This window comes from Notolepis coatsorum (assembly GCF_963971535.1).
Source record: "Notolepis coatsorum genome assembly, chromosome: 11".
Classification (NCBI taxonomy): domain Eukaryota; kingdom Metazoa; phylum Chordata; class Actinopteri; order Aulopiformes; family Paralepididae; genus Notolepis; species Notolepis coatsorum.
The window spans coordinates 78,680,682-78,698,907 of NC_140175.1; the positions used below are offsets into that span (position 1 = coordinate 78,680,682).

Consider the following 18,226-nt stretch of genomic DNA (forward strand, 5'->3'; position numbering starts at 1 on the left):
ATCACGATATATTTTAATAATCGATATCGAATATCGAAGTTAAAAAAAATCGAAAAATCGTTTTTTTATATATATATATATATATATATATATATATATATATATATATATATATTTTTTTTTTTTTTTTTTTTTTGTGACCTGCAACAGGGCAGTTTTAAAACCAGAGACAGTGGACAGACTTGTCTTTCTTGCCTGCAACTTAAAGTAATGGCTTTGCTTGTCCAAATGACAATACTGACCAAATTGAGATTTATTTTTCTCTTGTCCATTTATTTTGTTTGCTTTCTAATTTAAAATACAGTTTGAAACCGTCTGTACACAGTAGGCTATGTGTGCTAGCAGAACTAGACTCCAGTCACGAGTCACGATGCACATGTGGTTTGTCCACCAAAAAAGCGCCAAAAGATCGAAAATAAACTAGCAGAGCCAGAACTGTTCAACTCCCCTGGAGCCACAGCCAGCAGAGAAGCCGGTTTACTTTAGCTTTTAAACCAGCTGCAGCCTGAGAACTGGAGTGTGAGGGGATGTAACACTAAAGATGGCGGCAATGACAAAGAATTGCTGCAAAATAAACATACATCTGTTTATAAAAAAAAAAAATTATATACTTATAACAATTCGATAATTATCGATATAGAGAAATATGATAACATTATCATATCGTTATCGCGATATGATTTTTTTCCATATCGCCCAGCCCTAATACAACATACGGACTACAGCAAAACCTTATATTCAGACATACGACCAGGAATAATTAACTGAAGACAAGTTCTTTAAAATTATGTATTTTCACAAATCACTATGTTAAAGAGTTTGTCTACACAATGAACAAGTTGTAAAATACACACCGCCTCCCAGTGTTTCTCACTCATTATCAATGTCTCCACACATTCATCTCAATTATTCTAAATCAAATCATAATGATGCATCTGTATGACTATCGCAAAAACCTTTAGGCCTTGTACAAAAACATACACTTTGAGGCCAAGACTAGTGTCTCCACTAAAAAAGGTGAAACGAGCCCATCAGTAAAACCAGGTGCACAATATGAAGAGGTTATGTTTCGCTACATGGATTCTTAAAGGACCAGAACCGCTGATATTTTGACTGCCGTTATTGGAGATTGTCCTCGTCTTACCAAATTTAGTGTTGACCGTGTACTGTGTGTTCTTGTAGATCACAGCCTAAATTACTGAATGCCATTCGTACTGTTGATGTTGCAAAGTTTACTTTAGATTACCCTCTACTACAAGCCCCTTCCGCGTTCGGTTGGGTGCGCTTGTTATCGACTCTGGGGTGCTCCCGATTGTTGCATGAATTTGAATGGCTTGTAGTAGAGTAATACAGTAACATTATCAAAAGTACAAGGCGATGTGGTCGCCTTACCTTACAAGGGCGAATTACCTACTGTATGCCTAGTGACTTTCAAGGAGTATTTTTCCACCCCTTTTCAACATCAATGGCTGTGTGAAAGGTGGCCTGAGATTATATATATAGAGCACATTTAAGGCAGAGGCAATTTAACATGCTTTACATCAAGGAGAATCTATAAAACACAAAATGTGTTAAAGACAGTCTGGTCAGAATCACACCGTTATGGTCCTTTAACTGTGTGACATAACACCAAGTAGCCTCCGAAAACCAAACTTCAAATAAAGGCACAATGAAAGAGGGACCTTGTTGAACGAAGCAATATGACTTCATTAAAGGAAGTAGAGTGTTTCTTTAATAAAGTCATACTGCTGATTTATTGTGCTCATAATCTCATACGTATCCCCAAAACTACAAACTGTCTTTGGTTTGACAGTTATTGAGTTGGGATGTGTGATGTCATTATGATCATGTCACATTATTCCAAGGAAACTATAAAAGAAGGAAGGGTCATCACATCAGAATATCAGTGATCTATGCTCGGCTTGGTGACAGTTCTATTAACACTTTCAGTGCCAGGCCGTGTTTTCCTTTTTACCCTGTTGATGCCACAGTCCACAGCCCATGTAACGTTAATATCGCCTAATCTATGTTTTAAATTATGCTATGTGTCTAATCTGCCCATCGCTTATCAAAGAATCATTTTCCAGTCAACATTGGCAAAGCAGATTGTGTTTTTGTCGCTTCATTTCCTTTTTATAGCATTTTGAAAACCACTCGGTTTCGAAGAAAAAACAACACATTCCCTTATAAACGCCTTTTACTGGAATATTCCAGAACGTTATCATTTGTCGGTCTATTTATGAATCGTTTTCAAATAAACGCTAGATGGTCGATAGTATATGTGTGCGCACGCACGCTCGTGCCGTGCGCTGATAATCGCTGCTATTATTTCCTCATGGCTTTTACAGTCAAAACAGCCATATCACATATAGTGGAAACGCTTATATCTACATGAAAACGAGTCTGATTATCCTAACACTGATAACATAGATTCCTTACCTGACATCAGATGGTATCCAAATGGTATATTCCAATTCCTGATCACCATTCGAAAAAATCGATAAGTATATTGATCCAACGTGTGTACAGTATAACCCATGCTCGCCGCGGCTCAGAGGCTCCAGAATGAACTCTGGTAACTCCGGCTGCATCAGTGGACTGGAAAATGTGGACTGGAATATTTTTTCCCCCCATCCATTTTCATTGAGTCCATTCCAAAAGGGTGATTTACCATCTGGGAGACGATAGGGGGCGCTTTTTTCACATCTGATCGCCGGCGGCCCCTGGATCTCCAACGGTAGGCTCGCGTGATGCAAATTATGATTTCAGATCGCTAATAATTTTTTTTAAATAAAATCCAGAGAAAAGCCGTGACGTGGCTTTCAACGTCACAATCGTAAACCCGAGATTAGCCGTGAGTGGCGCTCAAAGTGTTAAAGCCTATATTAAAATTCGAAATATACAACCGATATGAGAAAATATATATCAAACGTTAACAATGCAACAAATTGCAGATTACTCTGACATCCGAGGTACTAACCTGTTTAAATGATCCCATTCAACTATGTTGGTCGAACTGAAAGTGTCCACACATGGCACCAATGTGTGTTCACACGCCACACAGTGACATGATGACCATTCCTTCTTTTATAGTTTCCTTGACATATTCCAGGAAGTATCACAGCTCTATTAATATACAGCTCAGTGAAATTATAAAAAGAAAATAAAAAATGTGCATTTGCCTTTTCCTGAGCTGAGCTGCATTGAATACTTTGTCTTTTTCTGAGTTCTGGTTTCATGCCGCTAGTGTAAACGCCTTGACAACAGAAACATCTGAAAAACTAAAACAAACAAAGTTAACGCTCCTTCATGCTTTAACATACTGTAATCATGTTTGGCAGAACTGGCCGACAGGATTCAAGAGCATCTCTCCTGTCCTCACAAGACTAGATACATTTTTTTTGTTGATCCACTTTTTCTTCTCCTATTTTCTGTATTTTCCTCCCATCCCAATTTAGTCGTTATGCCAATTCTCCCCTCCCTGGTCATTGCACGCATATGCCCCCCACTGGTCAGTCTAGGGAGCCCTGAAGTCGATCACATGCTTCCTCCGATACATAGGAGACAGCCAGCAGCCTCTTTTCACCTGGCAGCGAGGACTCTCATTGGTGAAGTGTAACGCGTGGGAGGTCACACTACCTTCACCATTTCCCTCCCTCGCTGTGCAGGCGGCCTGACAGACCTGTAGGAGTCGCTGTTTACAACGACCAGATTACCACCCACCGGCTTCCCTCCCGCTGACTCTGCCAATTGAGCCAGTATGACGACCGGCCAAGCCGGAGGCACTGCTGACAGCCGGATTCGATACCAGTGTCTCTACAGTGGTAGACAGACGCGTAGTCCGCTGTGCTACCCGGCCGCCCTACAAGACTAGATTCATGAAACTCATAACGGCATCTAAAGTGCTTGATGATTATCGACTGTATGGGAGGGAGAATGAGGATCTGACCACAACACTGGAGTCTGGTTTCCAGCTGTCTTTTCACTTTGGGGCGACAGTGGATCAGGAGGTAGAGCAGGTTGTCCGGTAATCTGAAGGTTCCCAGATGGATTCCGGCTCCTCCTCCCGGCAGCGTGTCAAAGTGTCCTTGAGCAAAGACACTTAACCCCTAATTGCTCCCGATGAGCAGGTTGGTACCTTTGCATGGTCGCCTCCGCCGTCAAGTGTGTGAATGAGAGGCATGAGTTGTAAAGCACTTTGGATAAAAGCGCTATATAAATGCCGTCCATTTACGGTCATGTAATGTCATGTAGGTAATGTGAGTCTCACCCAGTCTGAAAGTGGTCATTTTAAAAAGTGGAGAATAGATGGTGGTTTATAGTCTGGCCCCGTCGTCGTGTAATTCCAGCGTAGCCTAATTTAGCAGCGTTGTCTGTCCCTCACAGCTTGGCTTTGGGTGTTTGCTCCAGCAGTGTCCTCATGTCCACCAGTGAGTCCTGCAGGGTCTGGGCCATGCGCGCTGCGTTGGTTTCCTCACAGCTGTTGAAAGCAGACACTGCAAAGTTGATGTGGTCGGCCATGGGGTTGTAGCACACGCCATAGCCGTCAGGCACCCCGGGGCCGAAGCACATCACACAGTCAGTCTTGGCCGGAACCTGAGAGAGAAATATACACAAAAAAGAGCAAATATTTAGCAACAATTCTTTTTTTTGCACATATTGTTTCCAAGCAATTCTTGCCTTGATACAAATTTCAAGACAACTTGTTTTTCTTCATAATCTTATTATGCCGATTTTCTGCCCATTCACCACTGCCATAGTCTGAATTCATTGTATCTGAATTGTACAAGTGATTAAACTGGAGTATATATAAATGAGTACTACTGAGTAATAAGGATCATCAGAATGTATGTACACTACAGTATTATAGTATTACAGGTATAAAGACTATGGTATACTAGTAAGCCATACTGGACAGTGGTAAAACTAGTAAGAGTAGGTAAGGGATATATACAGATAGATATAGTATATACAGGTATGTAAACAGGAATATATGCTGTTATATTGAGACAGGTGTGGATGGATCAATAAATATATATATACGGTATATACAGCATTATTGTACTGTATCTGGGTAGACTAGTTTGAGGTAGGTACAGTAGGTATGATTACAGTGAAGGCAGTATGCAGATAAAAAAAACAGCGTTCCCATTGATGTTCTGGCCTCAGCCCCGCCCCCTACCTGGCTCGTGGACAGGTTATAATGCAAGGCCACTGCGTAGGAGGTGTCCATGAAGATCTCCGGCATTGAGGTAAGGTCTTCGATGGCCTGCAGTTTTAGACCCAGGAGGTGCCTGTCAATGGCCTGGCCGTGGATCGCCTAGAGGGGGGATAGAGGACAGCATAGAACAGGGGTCATCAATTACATTTCTCCAAGAGCCAGACCTTTTCTAAGCAGACACTGGGGAACGGAACTTTAGGCCTAATTATCCCATTATTGTTTATTATTTTCACTTTCTTACTAAATTAATGTTTTTTATTAGCCTATATCAGACTCATAACACCTATACTGCAGCCAGCCATCAGGGGGCGATAGATATTTTGGCTTCACTTTTGGGGAACTATCATGTTATGGTTTTGACTTATTATGCAGTGTCCTGATTGGTGGAAATTAAACACTTGCAGAAAACAAGCCTTTTGAATTATTTGTCAGGCAAGAAGAAAACATGTCACTCTCAAAGAGCCTAAAAGCGGAACGTTTATGAAAGTTGACATTGTAGTCATTCTTGCATGGGATACGGCACAATCTGCATTCCATTCATAAAAGACTGGAATTTGTTTAAGCTTCACCTATCCTAAGCACAAACCCCAGGACCGCCAGTTGATCACAGGTGTAGCAACTCATAAAGGAAATATAGCCACCTAAGCACAATGACCATGTGATAAAACAATGTGTAAAGAATAGACGCAAGGAGAAGAAGATTAAGAAAGAAGAAGGTGTTGGTGACAGGTATAGACCACAGGTTGTTATGGTTACGTCATTCACAAAGGGGTCACGTGGTGTCGTAGTAGTAGTAAAGTCAGCTGTTCACCGGCGAGTTTCAGGTACGGTAATGAGGGTGTGAACGGGGAAGTCATACTTTGCTGACCGCACGCTACACAATACTAAATCAAGCTGTGATTCGCTTTTTAATTACGTTACTATATGAACTGTTTTTAACCGCAATAAAGTAACCAAACGCAGTATCCTGGAGCAGTGATTTCTTGATAAGCGGCGCGTCTGGCAGGTAGAATTATTTCCCCGGTTTAGTCTCTCGGTGAATATAAATGTTTGGACAGTCGCCATACATTTGTCAGCAAAAAGTGACACTGAACGAAGGATTGGAGCCACGAAAGGTCCCGACAAGTCAGACAGTATTGGACGCGGAGCAAAGGAGCAATGCACGCATGCAAACAATGGAATGATCGCACGCACGCACAAAGGACCGGACAGAGCCAGCGTATATCAACGGATTTGCGGTAATGTAACCCGACCCGTTGCGTTCTGCTGTGGACCCATGTTGGTTCGTTTTGGAAAAATTTTGAGCTGGTTCTACCGCTGAGTGGAAACTGTTATTATGCTGAACACGCTGTGGATGTGTGTGCGCGGCCCGCCGGGCCAAGCTTGTATCATGTGTGTGACAAGACAACAAACAATTAACGTGCGCTGCACTGCACTGCTCTCTTTGCGTGTTTGCTGTGGCTGATATATGTGGCGGGCTTTGCAAATGCATTGGATTTTGGAATTGGATTCTCATGGTGATAACTTTCTTGTGCATAAAAAATTTGTGAAATAAAAGTTGGTTCAAATGTTGGAAAACACAAGGAAAAGAGAAAAATAACTCTCACTGCAAAAGCTCTGGCAAATAAAGTCGAATCACTCCAAAATAAACGCAAAGGGAAAGTGGAGGAAATAAAACATCTTATAACCTCTGTCAAAGAGCTCATGAAAAATGAGCAAAATGTTGCACTGGTTAAAGCACAACTTGACGTTTTGATGCAAGTGTCTGACAATTCTAATGAACTACATAACTATTTGATGCCTCTTATTCCACACGATGAACAAGAAAAACAAAATGACTGGTTCTCAAAGGTCAATAAACATAAAGATGGATTCATTGAAGATGGTAATGCCTGGTTTTCAGTAACCAGAGGAAACAAACCTCAGTTAGAGGCTCATAACAGGCCTACTGAAATGCCCCAGCAGCATGAGGCTGCAGAGGAGGAAAATGGAGAACATGAGAGTGTGGGAAATGTGGAAGTGACTGGGCCTCAGTCACACAGTATTCATTATGCTCAGGAGGACGTTCAACCAGGGGACAGCATATCAAACCATAGTACTAGCAATAATTATGGTTCAAGATCTATTAGATCAAAGGTTTCCTCAAATGCATCTACACGTCTCAGAGCCGAGGCCGACATGGCCGCCTTAACACTTTCAGTGCCGGCCATTAACGTTGATTAATGTCCTTGAGTGCCATCATCTACTTCAATGATGGCGTTAAAAACGCATAATCTATGTTTTAAATTATGGCTATGTGTCTAATCTCCCCGTCGCTTATCAATGACTTGTTTGCAGTCAACATTGTCGAAACTAATATTTTTATTTATTTTTTATAAAATCGGTTCATATCCTTTTTAGAGCATTTCGAAAAGCTATCGTTTTCTCGAAAATGTCCGGAAAATAGAAAGATTCCGTCATAAACGGCATTTATTGGAATATTCTCGAATACACTAGACACGTTGTCATTTGTCTGCCTATTTATGAATCGTTTTCAAATAAACGCTAGATTATCGATAGTATATGTGTACTTATGCACGCTATAGAAGCGAGCTGAGAAATCGATTCTCTTATTTCCTCAACAGCACACACACATATGGGACATGCTGTTATCTCAGTGAAGACAGCTCTGATTATCCTAAAACTGGTAACATAGACTCCTTAGATCAGATGTTCTCCAAAAAGATTATTCCAATTCCTGATCGCCATTCCAAATATCGATCGCGTTTATTAATTGATTATTGGCTGCTGTAAATATATATTCCAGGCTGCTTTCCATCTCGCGATCACTTCCCTCTTCATCAGATCCCTCGCCAGCATAGTGGAGCCAGTAGGCTCCCCCCCCCACAGATCCACCAGTGTAATCGAATGGCCTGCAGTTACACAGGGATAGACGATAGGGGGCGGTATTTTCCCATCGGAGCTCCTAGAGGGGCTGCTGTACCAACAGGAGACTCGGTTGATGAAATATGAATTCAGATCGCCAATAAAAAAATCAAACGACAATTCGCGTCGTCGGCACTCAACGGGGGGCATCAAATGACGACATAACACGTCGCTGGCACTCAAAGTGTTAATGGCTCGGCAAAAGTTGCTTGAACAAAAACATGCTCTTGAAGACCAGGAAGATTAAATAAAAAAACAAAAGGAACAACTTCAGCTTGAAGCAGACATATCAAGGCATGCTCTCTACAGGACCAGGAAGCTCAAATAAAAAAACAAAAGGAACAACTTCAGCTTGAATCAGACATAGCCGCATCGGCAGCAAGGCTGAATGTTCTGAGAACCTCTGGGTCAGGGGTGTGGAGTGCTGCTTCTCGTAAATTGGATGGAATGGAATCCTACTTTGAAAAGGGCCTCAACATTAATGCAGAGGCATTTATACCACACAAGGATGGAAGAGGACAACCTGCATATGTTGGAGGCACAAGGCCAAGGCAACCTGATGGAGCCAAATACCTCCAGAAGCCCTCAGCACTCACACAGACCCAGACTATGATCTCAAATGCTACAGAGTACCCAGCGCCCACACAGAGACAGAGCACGGTCCCAAAGGCTACCGGGCCTCCATTGTCTTTGTATAGAGTAGGGATGCCCCGATCATGTTTTTTGCCACCGATACCGATCACAGATCGTCTTGAGCCATATCGGCCGATACCGATAGTTTGGTTTTATAAAAGAAATATATATATATATTAGAGCTGGGCCGTTAACGGCGTTAACGTGCTGCGTTAACGCTATACTAGTATCGCGCGATAATATAATTAACGCATTAATCTAAAAAAATAAAAATAAATAAAAAAAATTACTTTTTTTTTTTACCTTTATTTACCCAGGGTAGGTTCGCTGAGCACAGATGCTCTTTTTCAGGAACACCCTGCTTCACATTCACATAGTTCCATTCACACCTGGGAGCTGCCCAGTACAACCACAGTTGACACCATTGGCCACTGAGCAACTCCACTGGAGCAGTTGATTCAAGCCATGTCACATAGTTCAAGTTTGAAATGATTCTTTCTGTTTTGCTCCTGAGAGTGCTAGATACTGTACTGTACTGGTAATATTATTTATTTGTGTTAACTTCTGAATAAAACAACTTATTAAACACAAGTACATCTTATTGAACATTATTTTGATATTTCATTACCAATTATCATAGCAAAACAGCTTTTTCAAACAGTCTGTAATGCATTTTGGAAACGGGAGATGGGCTCATGGTGTAATGGGCCACCTGGCCTGAGAAACATAAGGAGGAAAGAAAAAGTAAGGACTTACTTCTGGTCATTATTTGGGTAGAACACACATATTTTGAATGCCTTCGGCAGTTTTTTTTTTTTTTGAGCCATTTTAATCTAGATTAATCTAGATTAAATCCAGGATTGCAGATAGATTAATCTAGATTAAAAAAATTAATCTATGCCCACCTCTAATATATATACTTTATTTTTTTTAATAAAATATATATATTATATAATTATACTTGTAGTTGTATTATCTGCGAGACATCGCCACCACGCAACAAGTTAAAATGCTCGCTATCTCCACTGTCTGTGTGTATACTCTGCTTTGGTCAAATCACATTCAGCATGCCCTCAGCAGGGTATATCTGCGGCTGCAGCTCTGCAGATATACCCTACTCCCTCAGCTAGCTCCTTTCGTGACTGCGATGCAAGCCGGGGCTCGAATACGCATCGAATCAATGTTATAAGACATTGATATCAGGAGCTATCTGTAGCTACTGCTAGCCGGCTGGATAACGTTAAGACAACGCCTCAGTGAACTATTTAGTTTAATGGGACATTTCCTTTTTGAACAGTGAGCTAACGTGAGCTAACGTGAGCCAACGTGAGCTAACGGAGGTATCATGCACTACTAGACTATTGCTGGAGCATTTGTTGATATCAGGAGCTATCAGTAGTTAGCCGGCTAGATACCGTTAGACAATGCCTCATGTATTAAACTAAAGTGAATAGTTGACTGGGTAATTTTGTTTAAACAGTAACGATAGCTAGGTAGCTAACGTTAGCTCACAGAGGTTGCATGCACTAGAGCAGACTATTGCCGGAGCTTGTTGACACGGGTGCGGGAGGAGCAGGGGAGGAGGAGGAGGAGCGGCAGTGCACTGCAGCTCTGTATGTCTGAGAGAGAAGTCAGCGAGTGAGATCTCCGCTAAGAATTGGATCATGTTTTTCCGATCGGTTTTCACGATCGGCGAAAATAAAGCATTATCGGAATTCACCGATCTCATATTTATACTGAATATCGGCCGATACCGATCTCTGGCCGATCGATCGGGGAATCCCTAGTACAGAGACATACAATCTGTTTCCAAGAACAACAGCAGTGAACAGAACAACATGATGTCTATTATGCAAAAACAAAACGACATCACTTCCATGCATTAAAGCTGTGTTGACTACACTTGTGATCTAGCTGTGTAAAGTAAGTCAGTACCCACTGTGTATTATTTTGGTTGTTCTCTCTGAATCAATCAGCTCAGTTCACCCCATAGGGATTGACTTGAGCAGCCTGTGCTAATTAGTCCAATCAGTCAGAGGCAAGGTCTGTGTTAAATACTGCTGCCTGTAGTTCACTCTGCACTAAAGCTGTGTTGACTACACTTGTGATCTAGCTGTGTAAAGTAAGTCAGTACCCATTGTGTATTATTTTGGTTGTTCTCTCTGAATCAATCAGCTCAGTTCACCCCATAGGGATTGACTTGAGCAGCCTGTCCTAATTAGTCCAATCAGTCAGAGGCAAGTGTGGCAACCCCAAGCCACCCCTGGGCTTGGTGATTGATGGGCGCTATGTGGCGACCCAATGGCTGGGCGCTGCCCATGTTTGGGCGTCCGCTTCCGGACGCACCTGTCACTAAATACCCATCAGAGTGATTACCTGATTAGCGAATCACGGCGCGGTGCGCCTGTTGGAGAGGGGGGACTTAATGGAGCCGAGGAGCCTCCTCTCAGTCCCCCGTAGCAGCGCAAGGCAAAAGGCCACAGAGCGGAGACGCCGCCCGGCCGACAGCAAAACCGTTATTATTTGACTAAGAAAATAGAAAATGATTTTGGGAACTGCAACCTGTCTGTGTGTTGTTTATTCTGCCACCCCTACACCTGGAATTGCCACAGTGGTGGAGAATGCGGGCATAGTCTACTGGCAATCAGGGGTGCAGAATAAACAACCATAGACTTTATCAGAATAGAATAAAAGAAATTAAAAAAAATATATATATATATATAAATTTAATAACGGAAAAAGCATGGACGCGCTGGTGCAGCAGCTTGTACAGGCGAGCATGGAACAACAGACCCGGCACGAAGAGGCCCTGCACGAACAGAGGAAACAGACGGGGATGATCCACGCGGAGCTCCAGCGGATGGCCGCTCACCGGCAGGAGGAAGGGGCCGCCGGGACGCGGCCTAACCCCGGGCGCTTCATCCCCAAGCTGACGGAGCAGGAGGATATAGAAGCCTATCTCCTGGCGTTTGAGCGCACCGCCGGCCGGGAGGGCTGGCCCGAAGACGACTGGGGGGGACTGCTGGCCCCCTTCCTGTCGGGTAATGCACAAAAGGCCTACCAGGACCTGCCACCGGAGCAAGCCGGGAACTACACTCGGCTAAAGCAGGAAATTCTGTCCCGGTACGGCCATAGTCTGCAGTCCCGCGCGCAGCGGTTCCATGACTGGGTGTATGACGCACAGGCCTCCCCGCGCTCCCAGATGCACGACCTGGTCCGCACAAGCCGAGCCTGGCTAATGACTGACCCCGGAGGGCCCACGGTTTTGGAACGGATTGTTATGGACCGCTTTGTCAGAGCCCTCCCCTATGACTCGAAGAAGCAGGCGAGTCAAGCGGACCCCCGCTCCGTGGAGCAGCTGGTGAATATTGTGGAGGCCCACCAGGTAACGCGGGAGTTACTCAAAGGGGGGCGAGGGGAAAAGCCAGAGCGGCCGAGAACAAGGAGGGGTCCCGACGAGCCCAGCCCAAGGGGCCGGGTAGGGAACGCAGGTGAGCCCGAACTACCCCGAAGAAGACCGCTGTTCGACCAGGACCAAAGACGCTGCTACGACTGCGGCGAGCCCGGGCATCTCTCGTGGAACTGCCCAGGCCGGGATGTGTCCATGCCATCGGCGGCAGCTTCAGACCCCCGCGGAAAGACGTGCAACTATGGCGCAGCCTGTTGGGCCCATAAGGAAACATCGGCGACACTTTTACCCGTGCGCGTCAACGACAAAGATGCCGTAGCGCTCCTGGACTCGGGTAGTGCCATAACGCTGGTTCAGCCCCATTTGGCACACTGCGACGCAGAGGCTCCGCAAGTGTCAGTGTCCTGTGTGCACGGGGACACAAAGTTGTATCCTACAGCGCCGATCACCCTGACAACCACCAAGGGGGTCTGCTCGATGACAGCCGGCGTCATACCTAACCTGCCGGTAGCGCTGCTGATTGGTCGAGACTGCCCCCTGTATCGCCAGCTGTGCTCAGCCGTCATCTCCCCGCGCACCCCACCCTCTACGGGTAAACCGAGGAAGAAGAAAGGGTTACGTCAGCCGAAGGTGTGTGCTCTGAACGTAACGGGGAGTGAGACTGAGACGGCATCAGGTGTGGGTGACGACGCGCCAGCGCCCCAAGCGGGCCCCGAGACGGATAACAGTGACGAGGACCCCTTTGCGGAGTTCCCCCAGGCGGACGAGGTGGGGAGGGACCTGGCGGGTCAGTTCGGAACGGCCCAGCTGGAAGACCCAAACCTAACGCAGGCCCGGGCGAATATCAAGACCATAGATGGAAATCCCGTGGAGGGGGTGAGTAACCTGCCATATCCTCACTTTGCAATAAAAAGACAATTGCTGTACCAAGTTGTAAAAAAGAATGATGAGGTTAGGGATCTATTGCTGGTACCGAAGTTCTTTATTCCCACCAGTGATGCCACAGATTACTTGTAAAAGTAATCCGATTACTGATTATTGATTACTCCTTTAAAAAGTAATCCAAGTTACTTTACTGATTACTTGATTATCAGAGTAACTTAGTTACTTTGAAAGTAACTAGGTTACGAAGTCGTCGTCGTTCCCCCAACCGTTTTTTTTAAACGCTTTATTGAAAGTGCATAAATTGTTTTTAACTTGTTTCTCTGCACATAACGTAAATTGTTAAACTAGTGCTTCAGCTTCTGTACCATCAAGTATGGTAAAGCAACAGTCTATGATGCTCACAGCATTAGAGCAGCCAGCCAGTGGTTTTACAAAACCAGTGTATCCATTCACATCTAACAAATGCAGGCTGAACTATTCAATTATATCAACTGTAACTATTAAATTGTTTTTATAAATGTCTCTCTATAAACATACAATCAGTCTGAATGAATGAATGAATGAAAACTTTATTAACAGATTGCAGAATGGGTACAGTACAGTACGGCTCAATACATACAATTGTTAAGGGAATGCAGACCAGAGAAAGACTTTCGTCTTGTTTACATCAGGGTCCCCCATTTTCAATTCGTCTCTCTTTAACATGTAAATTAACTGTAAATCTGGCAAATAAGAGCTTTTGCTCTGCCACCATCAAATATACATTAATCAAAAGGGAAAGAAACTATCTCTCTCTTTTGCTGTTTGGCTGGCCTCCGATTCCTCCTGTACCTAGTCGAAGCGTCGGCTAGTGTTGTGATTCCAGATGCTTTCAATGCAATTGGATGTGCTGTTTTTAGCGGTAGACAGTATTTTGTTTCCTCCGCATATGAACGTGAAGTAGTGACTGACGAGCGTTTTGGGATGGAAGTCTGAACAGAAACTCACACTGGAATTCTCCGACGACGGAGCCCTGCTGTCACACGATTGGCTCATATGTCACATGACGTGCTGTGAAGACCCGCCCTACTCTGCCTCTGATTCGCAGACTGTGGATGGGGAATGTGATTGGACCAAGGCAGAGTCACTCACAGACAGAGTGTCCAGTCACGCCGCGGCCCGCGGGACACATTCTTGTGTAACCCTTTCACTGCCACACTACGTCACTCCCAAAAGAAAAACAGCTCAAACTGTATTTTTGACTGTCGAAAACGAAATAAAATACTGCATTCCGCCTGTATTATGAATTTATGATGAGATAGTAACGAAATAGTAATGCACAGCCACTTGGACAAGTAACTGCAATCAGATTACTGGCTTTTAAAGATTAACGCGTTAGATTACTATTTTCGGGGGAAAGTAATCAGATTACAATAACGCGTTACTTAGTAACGCGTTACCGGCATCACTGATTCCCACTGTACTCCAGCTGGCGCATTCACATATCCTCGGAGCGCACCTGGGCGTGGACAAAACCATGGAGCGCATAAGGGCGCGTTTCCATTGGCCGGGCATGAAGAGAGCGGTAGAGGACTATTGCCGGAGCTGCCCAGAGTGTCAACGCGCAGCACCAAAGGTACAATATAAAAGTCCTCTGATCCCGCTGCCCATCATTGAGACCCCATTCTCAAGAATTGCCCTCGACGTAGTGGGCCCTTTAGTTAAATCGTCCCGAGGCCACCAGTATATACTGGTAATCATAGATTATGCTACCCGTTACCCCGAAGCCATCCCGTTACGCACGGTGACGGCCAAAATTGTGGCACGGGAGCTCTTTCATTTGTTTAGTCGGGTGGGAATTGCCGACTCTATTCTCACGGATCAGGGCTCGTGCTTTATGTCGCGGGTCATGAAAGAAATGTGCAAACTAATGAAAGTGGAACAGCTACGAACCTCCATATACCATCCACAGACGGATGGACTGTGCGAGCGCTTTAACAAGACCCTGAAAAGCATGCTAAGGAAGGTGATGGAGAAGGATGGGAAAAATTGGGATCAGTTGTTGCCCTTTCTGATGTTCTCTGTGCGTGAGGTCCCACAGGCCTCCACTGGCTTCTCGCCATTTGAGCTGCTCTACGCCCGCAAGCCGCGGGGTCTCCTGGACATCGCAAAGGAGATTTGGGAGGAACAGCCGTCGCCCCACCGGTCTCTCATAGAGCATGTGCAGGTAATGAGAGACAGGATGAAGGCGCTCTGGCCAGTGGTGAGAGAACACATGCAACAGGCCCAAGACGCACAGAAGCGCATTTATGACCGGGGCGCACAGCCACGGGAGTTTAATGTGGGGGACCGAGTCCTAGTACTGGTACCGACAGCAGAGTGCAAATTCCTAGCCAAATGGCATTTCTACGACATAATCGAGAAAGTGGGTCCCGTCAACTACAAGGTCCACCAGCCCGACCGTAGGAAGCATCGACAGTTATACCATGTTAACCTGTTGAAGAAATGGCATGCCCGGGATGTGTTGCTCTCGCCCCCCCCTCTTCCCCCTTTTGCGCAGCAGGTGGCAGAGGCGGCCGATGTTCCCATCGGGGAACAGTTGTCCCCGACCCAACGGCAGGAGCTTCGGGAGCTGGTCCAACAGAACCGGGACGTGTTCTCGGCCACGCCGGGCCGCACCACATTGGCCCAGCACCACATCATTACCAGCCCGGGAGACAAGGTAAAGCTGAAGCCCTATCGTATCCCAGAGGCAAAAAGAGAGGCAGTCAGAAGAGAAGTGCGGGTCATGCTGGAGATGGGAGTAATTGAGGAGTCTCATAGCGGGTGGTCCAGTCCTATTGTTTTAGTGCCAAAACCCGACTCAACAACCAGGTTCTGTAATGATTTCAGGAAGCTTAATGAAATTTCAAAGTTTGACGCCTATCCCATGCCTAGAGTGGATGAGCTCATTGACAGACTGGGCCTGGCCAGATTTATCACGACACTAGACCTAACGAAGGGTTATTGGCAAGTCCCTCTGGCCCCCGCCTCAAGGGAGAAGACGGCTTTCTCCACCCCAGATGGGCTGTTCCATTATAAAGTTCTCCCGTTTGGCCTGCATGGGGCGCCATCTACCTTTCAGAGGCTGATGGACAGAGTACTACGGCCCCATCGGGAGTATGCAGCCGCATATCTCGATGACATTATCATCCACTCGTCAGATTGGGACACCCACCTCCAAAAGGTGAGAGCGGTGTTGGGGGCCCTCCGGGAGGCGGGTCTCACCGCCAACCCAAAGAAATGCAGGCTGGGATTAGAAGAGGCAGAGTACCTGGGGTTCACAATAGGCCGGGGCAATGTGAAACCGCAGAAGAGGAAGATTGATGCAATAAGGGAGTGGCCTCGCCCTTTAACCAAGAAGCAGGTCAGGACATTTAATGGGCTAGCGAGCTATTATAGGAGGTTTATCCCTAACTTTGCTGCTCGCGCTGCTCCCCTCACAGATCTGACCCAGGCGCGGCGGCCATTCACGGTGAAGTGGACACCGGAGGCGGAGGCGGCGTTCGAGGACCTCAAGACTGCCCTCTGTTCGGGACCGGTGCTGATCTCCCCGAACTTCGACAAGGAGATGACGGTACAAACAGACGCATCAGAGGTGGGACTGGGAGCGGTCCTCTCCCAGCAACTGGAGGGTGAGGAACATCCGATTTTATATGTGAGCAGGAAGCTGCTGCCACACGAGCGCAACTATTCTGCGGTGGAGCGCGAAGGTCTGGCAATTAAGTGGGCACTGGAGACGCTCCGCTATTATCTGCTGGGGAGGCGTTTCACGCTGGTGACGGATCACGCCCCCCTAGTCTGGATGGCCAAGACAAAGGGGACCAATGCCAGGGTGACTCGATGGTTTCTGGAGTTACAGTCATTTAACTTTTCTGTCATTCACAGGTCAGGGGTGGCGCATGGCAACGCAGACGCCCTCTCCAGGAAGGATGCCTGTTGGGCGTCGGACGCTCTTCCCCGACGGTCGGAGCTGGAGGGGGGGTACTGTGGCAACCCCAAGCCACCCCTGGGCTTGGTGATTGATGGGCGCTATGTGGCGACCCAATGGCTGGGCGCTGCCCATGTTTGGGCGTCCGCTTCCGGACGCACCTGTCACTAAATACCCATCAGAGTGATTACCTGATTAGCGAATCACGGCGCGGTGCGCCTGTTGGAGAGGGGGGACTTAATGGAGCCGAGGAGCCTCCTCTCAGTCCCCCGTAGCAGCGCAAGGCAAAAGGCCACAGAGCGGAGACGCCGCCCGGCCGACAGCAAAACCGTTATTATTTGACTAAGAAAATAAAGAGTATGATTTTGGGAACTGCAACCTGTCTGTGTGTTGTTTATTCTGCCACCCCTACACCTGGAATTGCCACACAAGGTCTGTGTTAAATACTGCTGCCTGTAGCTCACTCTGCACTAAAGCTGTGTTGACTACACGTGTGATCTAGCTGTGTAAAGTAAGTCAGTACCCATTGTGTATTATTTTGGTTGTTCTCTCTGAATCAATCAGCTCAGTTCACCCCATAGGGATTGACTTGAGCAGCCTGTCCTAATTAGTCCAATCAGTCAGAGGCAAGGTATGTGTTAAATACTGCTGCATGTAGCTCACTCTGCACTAAATACGGAGCGGCAGTGTAACCGCTCGGTCTTGGTCTCAACACTTGCTCCGCAACATGATTGCGGTTTCCGGTCCCAGCACGCAGCGGTCTCCACTGAAACCCTGTCTTCCTGTCCTTGTGATTGGCGACTCCATCACCCGGCATATTAAGCTAGACAAGCCAGCCGAGATCAAATGTTTTGGGGGAGCCAGAGCTACCGACATTGAAGCCAACCTGAGATTTCTGGCGAATAGCATAGTCAAGGGAAAAGATAATGCACATCTCACACCCACTGAAGATACATTTGAGCATATTGTTATACACGTCGGAAATAATGACTGTAGGATGAAAGTCTGAGGTCACAAAGATCAACATAGTTAGGCTTTCTGACCTCGCCAGAAAGATGAGTCGGCATCGAGTAATCTTCTCTGGCCCCCTGCCTGTAAACCGGCATGATGATGAGTTCATGAGTAGGACAGCTTCTCTACACCGATGGCTGGAAAAATACTGTAAAGAACAGGGCTTAGGGTTCGTGGATAACTGGTCCTCTTT

At 45.9% G+C, this 18,226-nt stretch overlaps 1 protein-coding gene across 1 annotated transcript in view; it reads right to left on the bottom strand.

Moving 5' to 3' along the window:
• Positions 1-332: 332 nt before the first annotated feature.
• The window catches only part of crata (carnitine O-acetyltransferase a), a 66,778-nt gene continuing 48,884 nt past the window's right edge, over positions 333-18,226 (bottom strand). Inside the window, exons 13-14 of the mRNA XM_084325414.1 lie at positions 5,183-5,320; positions 333-4,596 (exon numbers count right to left, since the gene is read on the bottom strand). Of these exons, the coding sequence (XP_084181540.1) occupies positions 4,381-4,596; positions 5,183-5,320 (354 nt within the window). The 3' untranslated portion in view covers positions 333-4,380. The remainder of the gene's footprint in view (positions 4,597-5,182; positions 5,321-18,226) is intronic.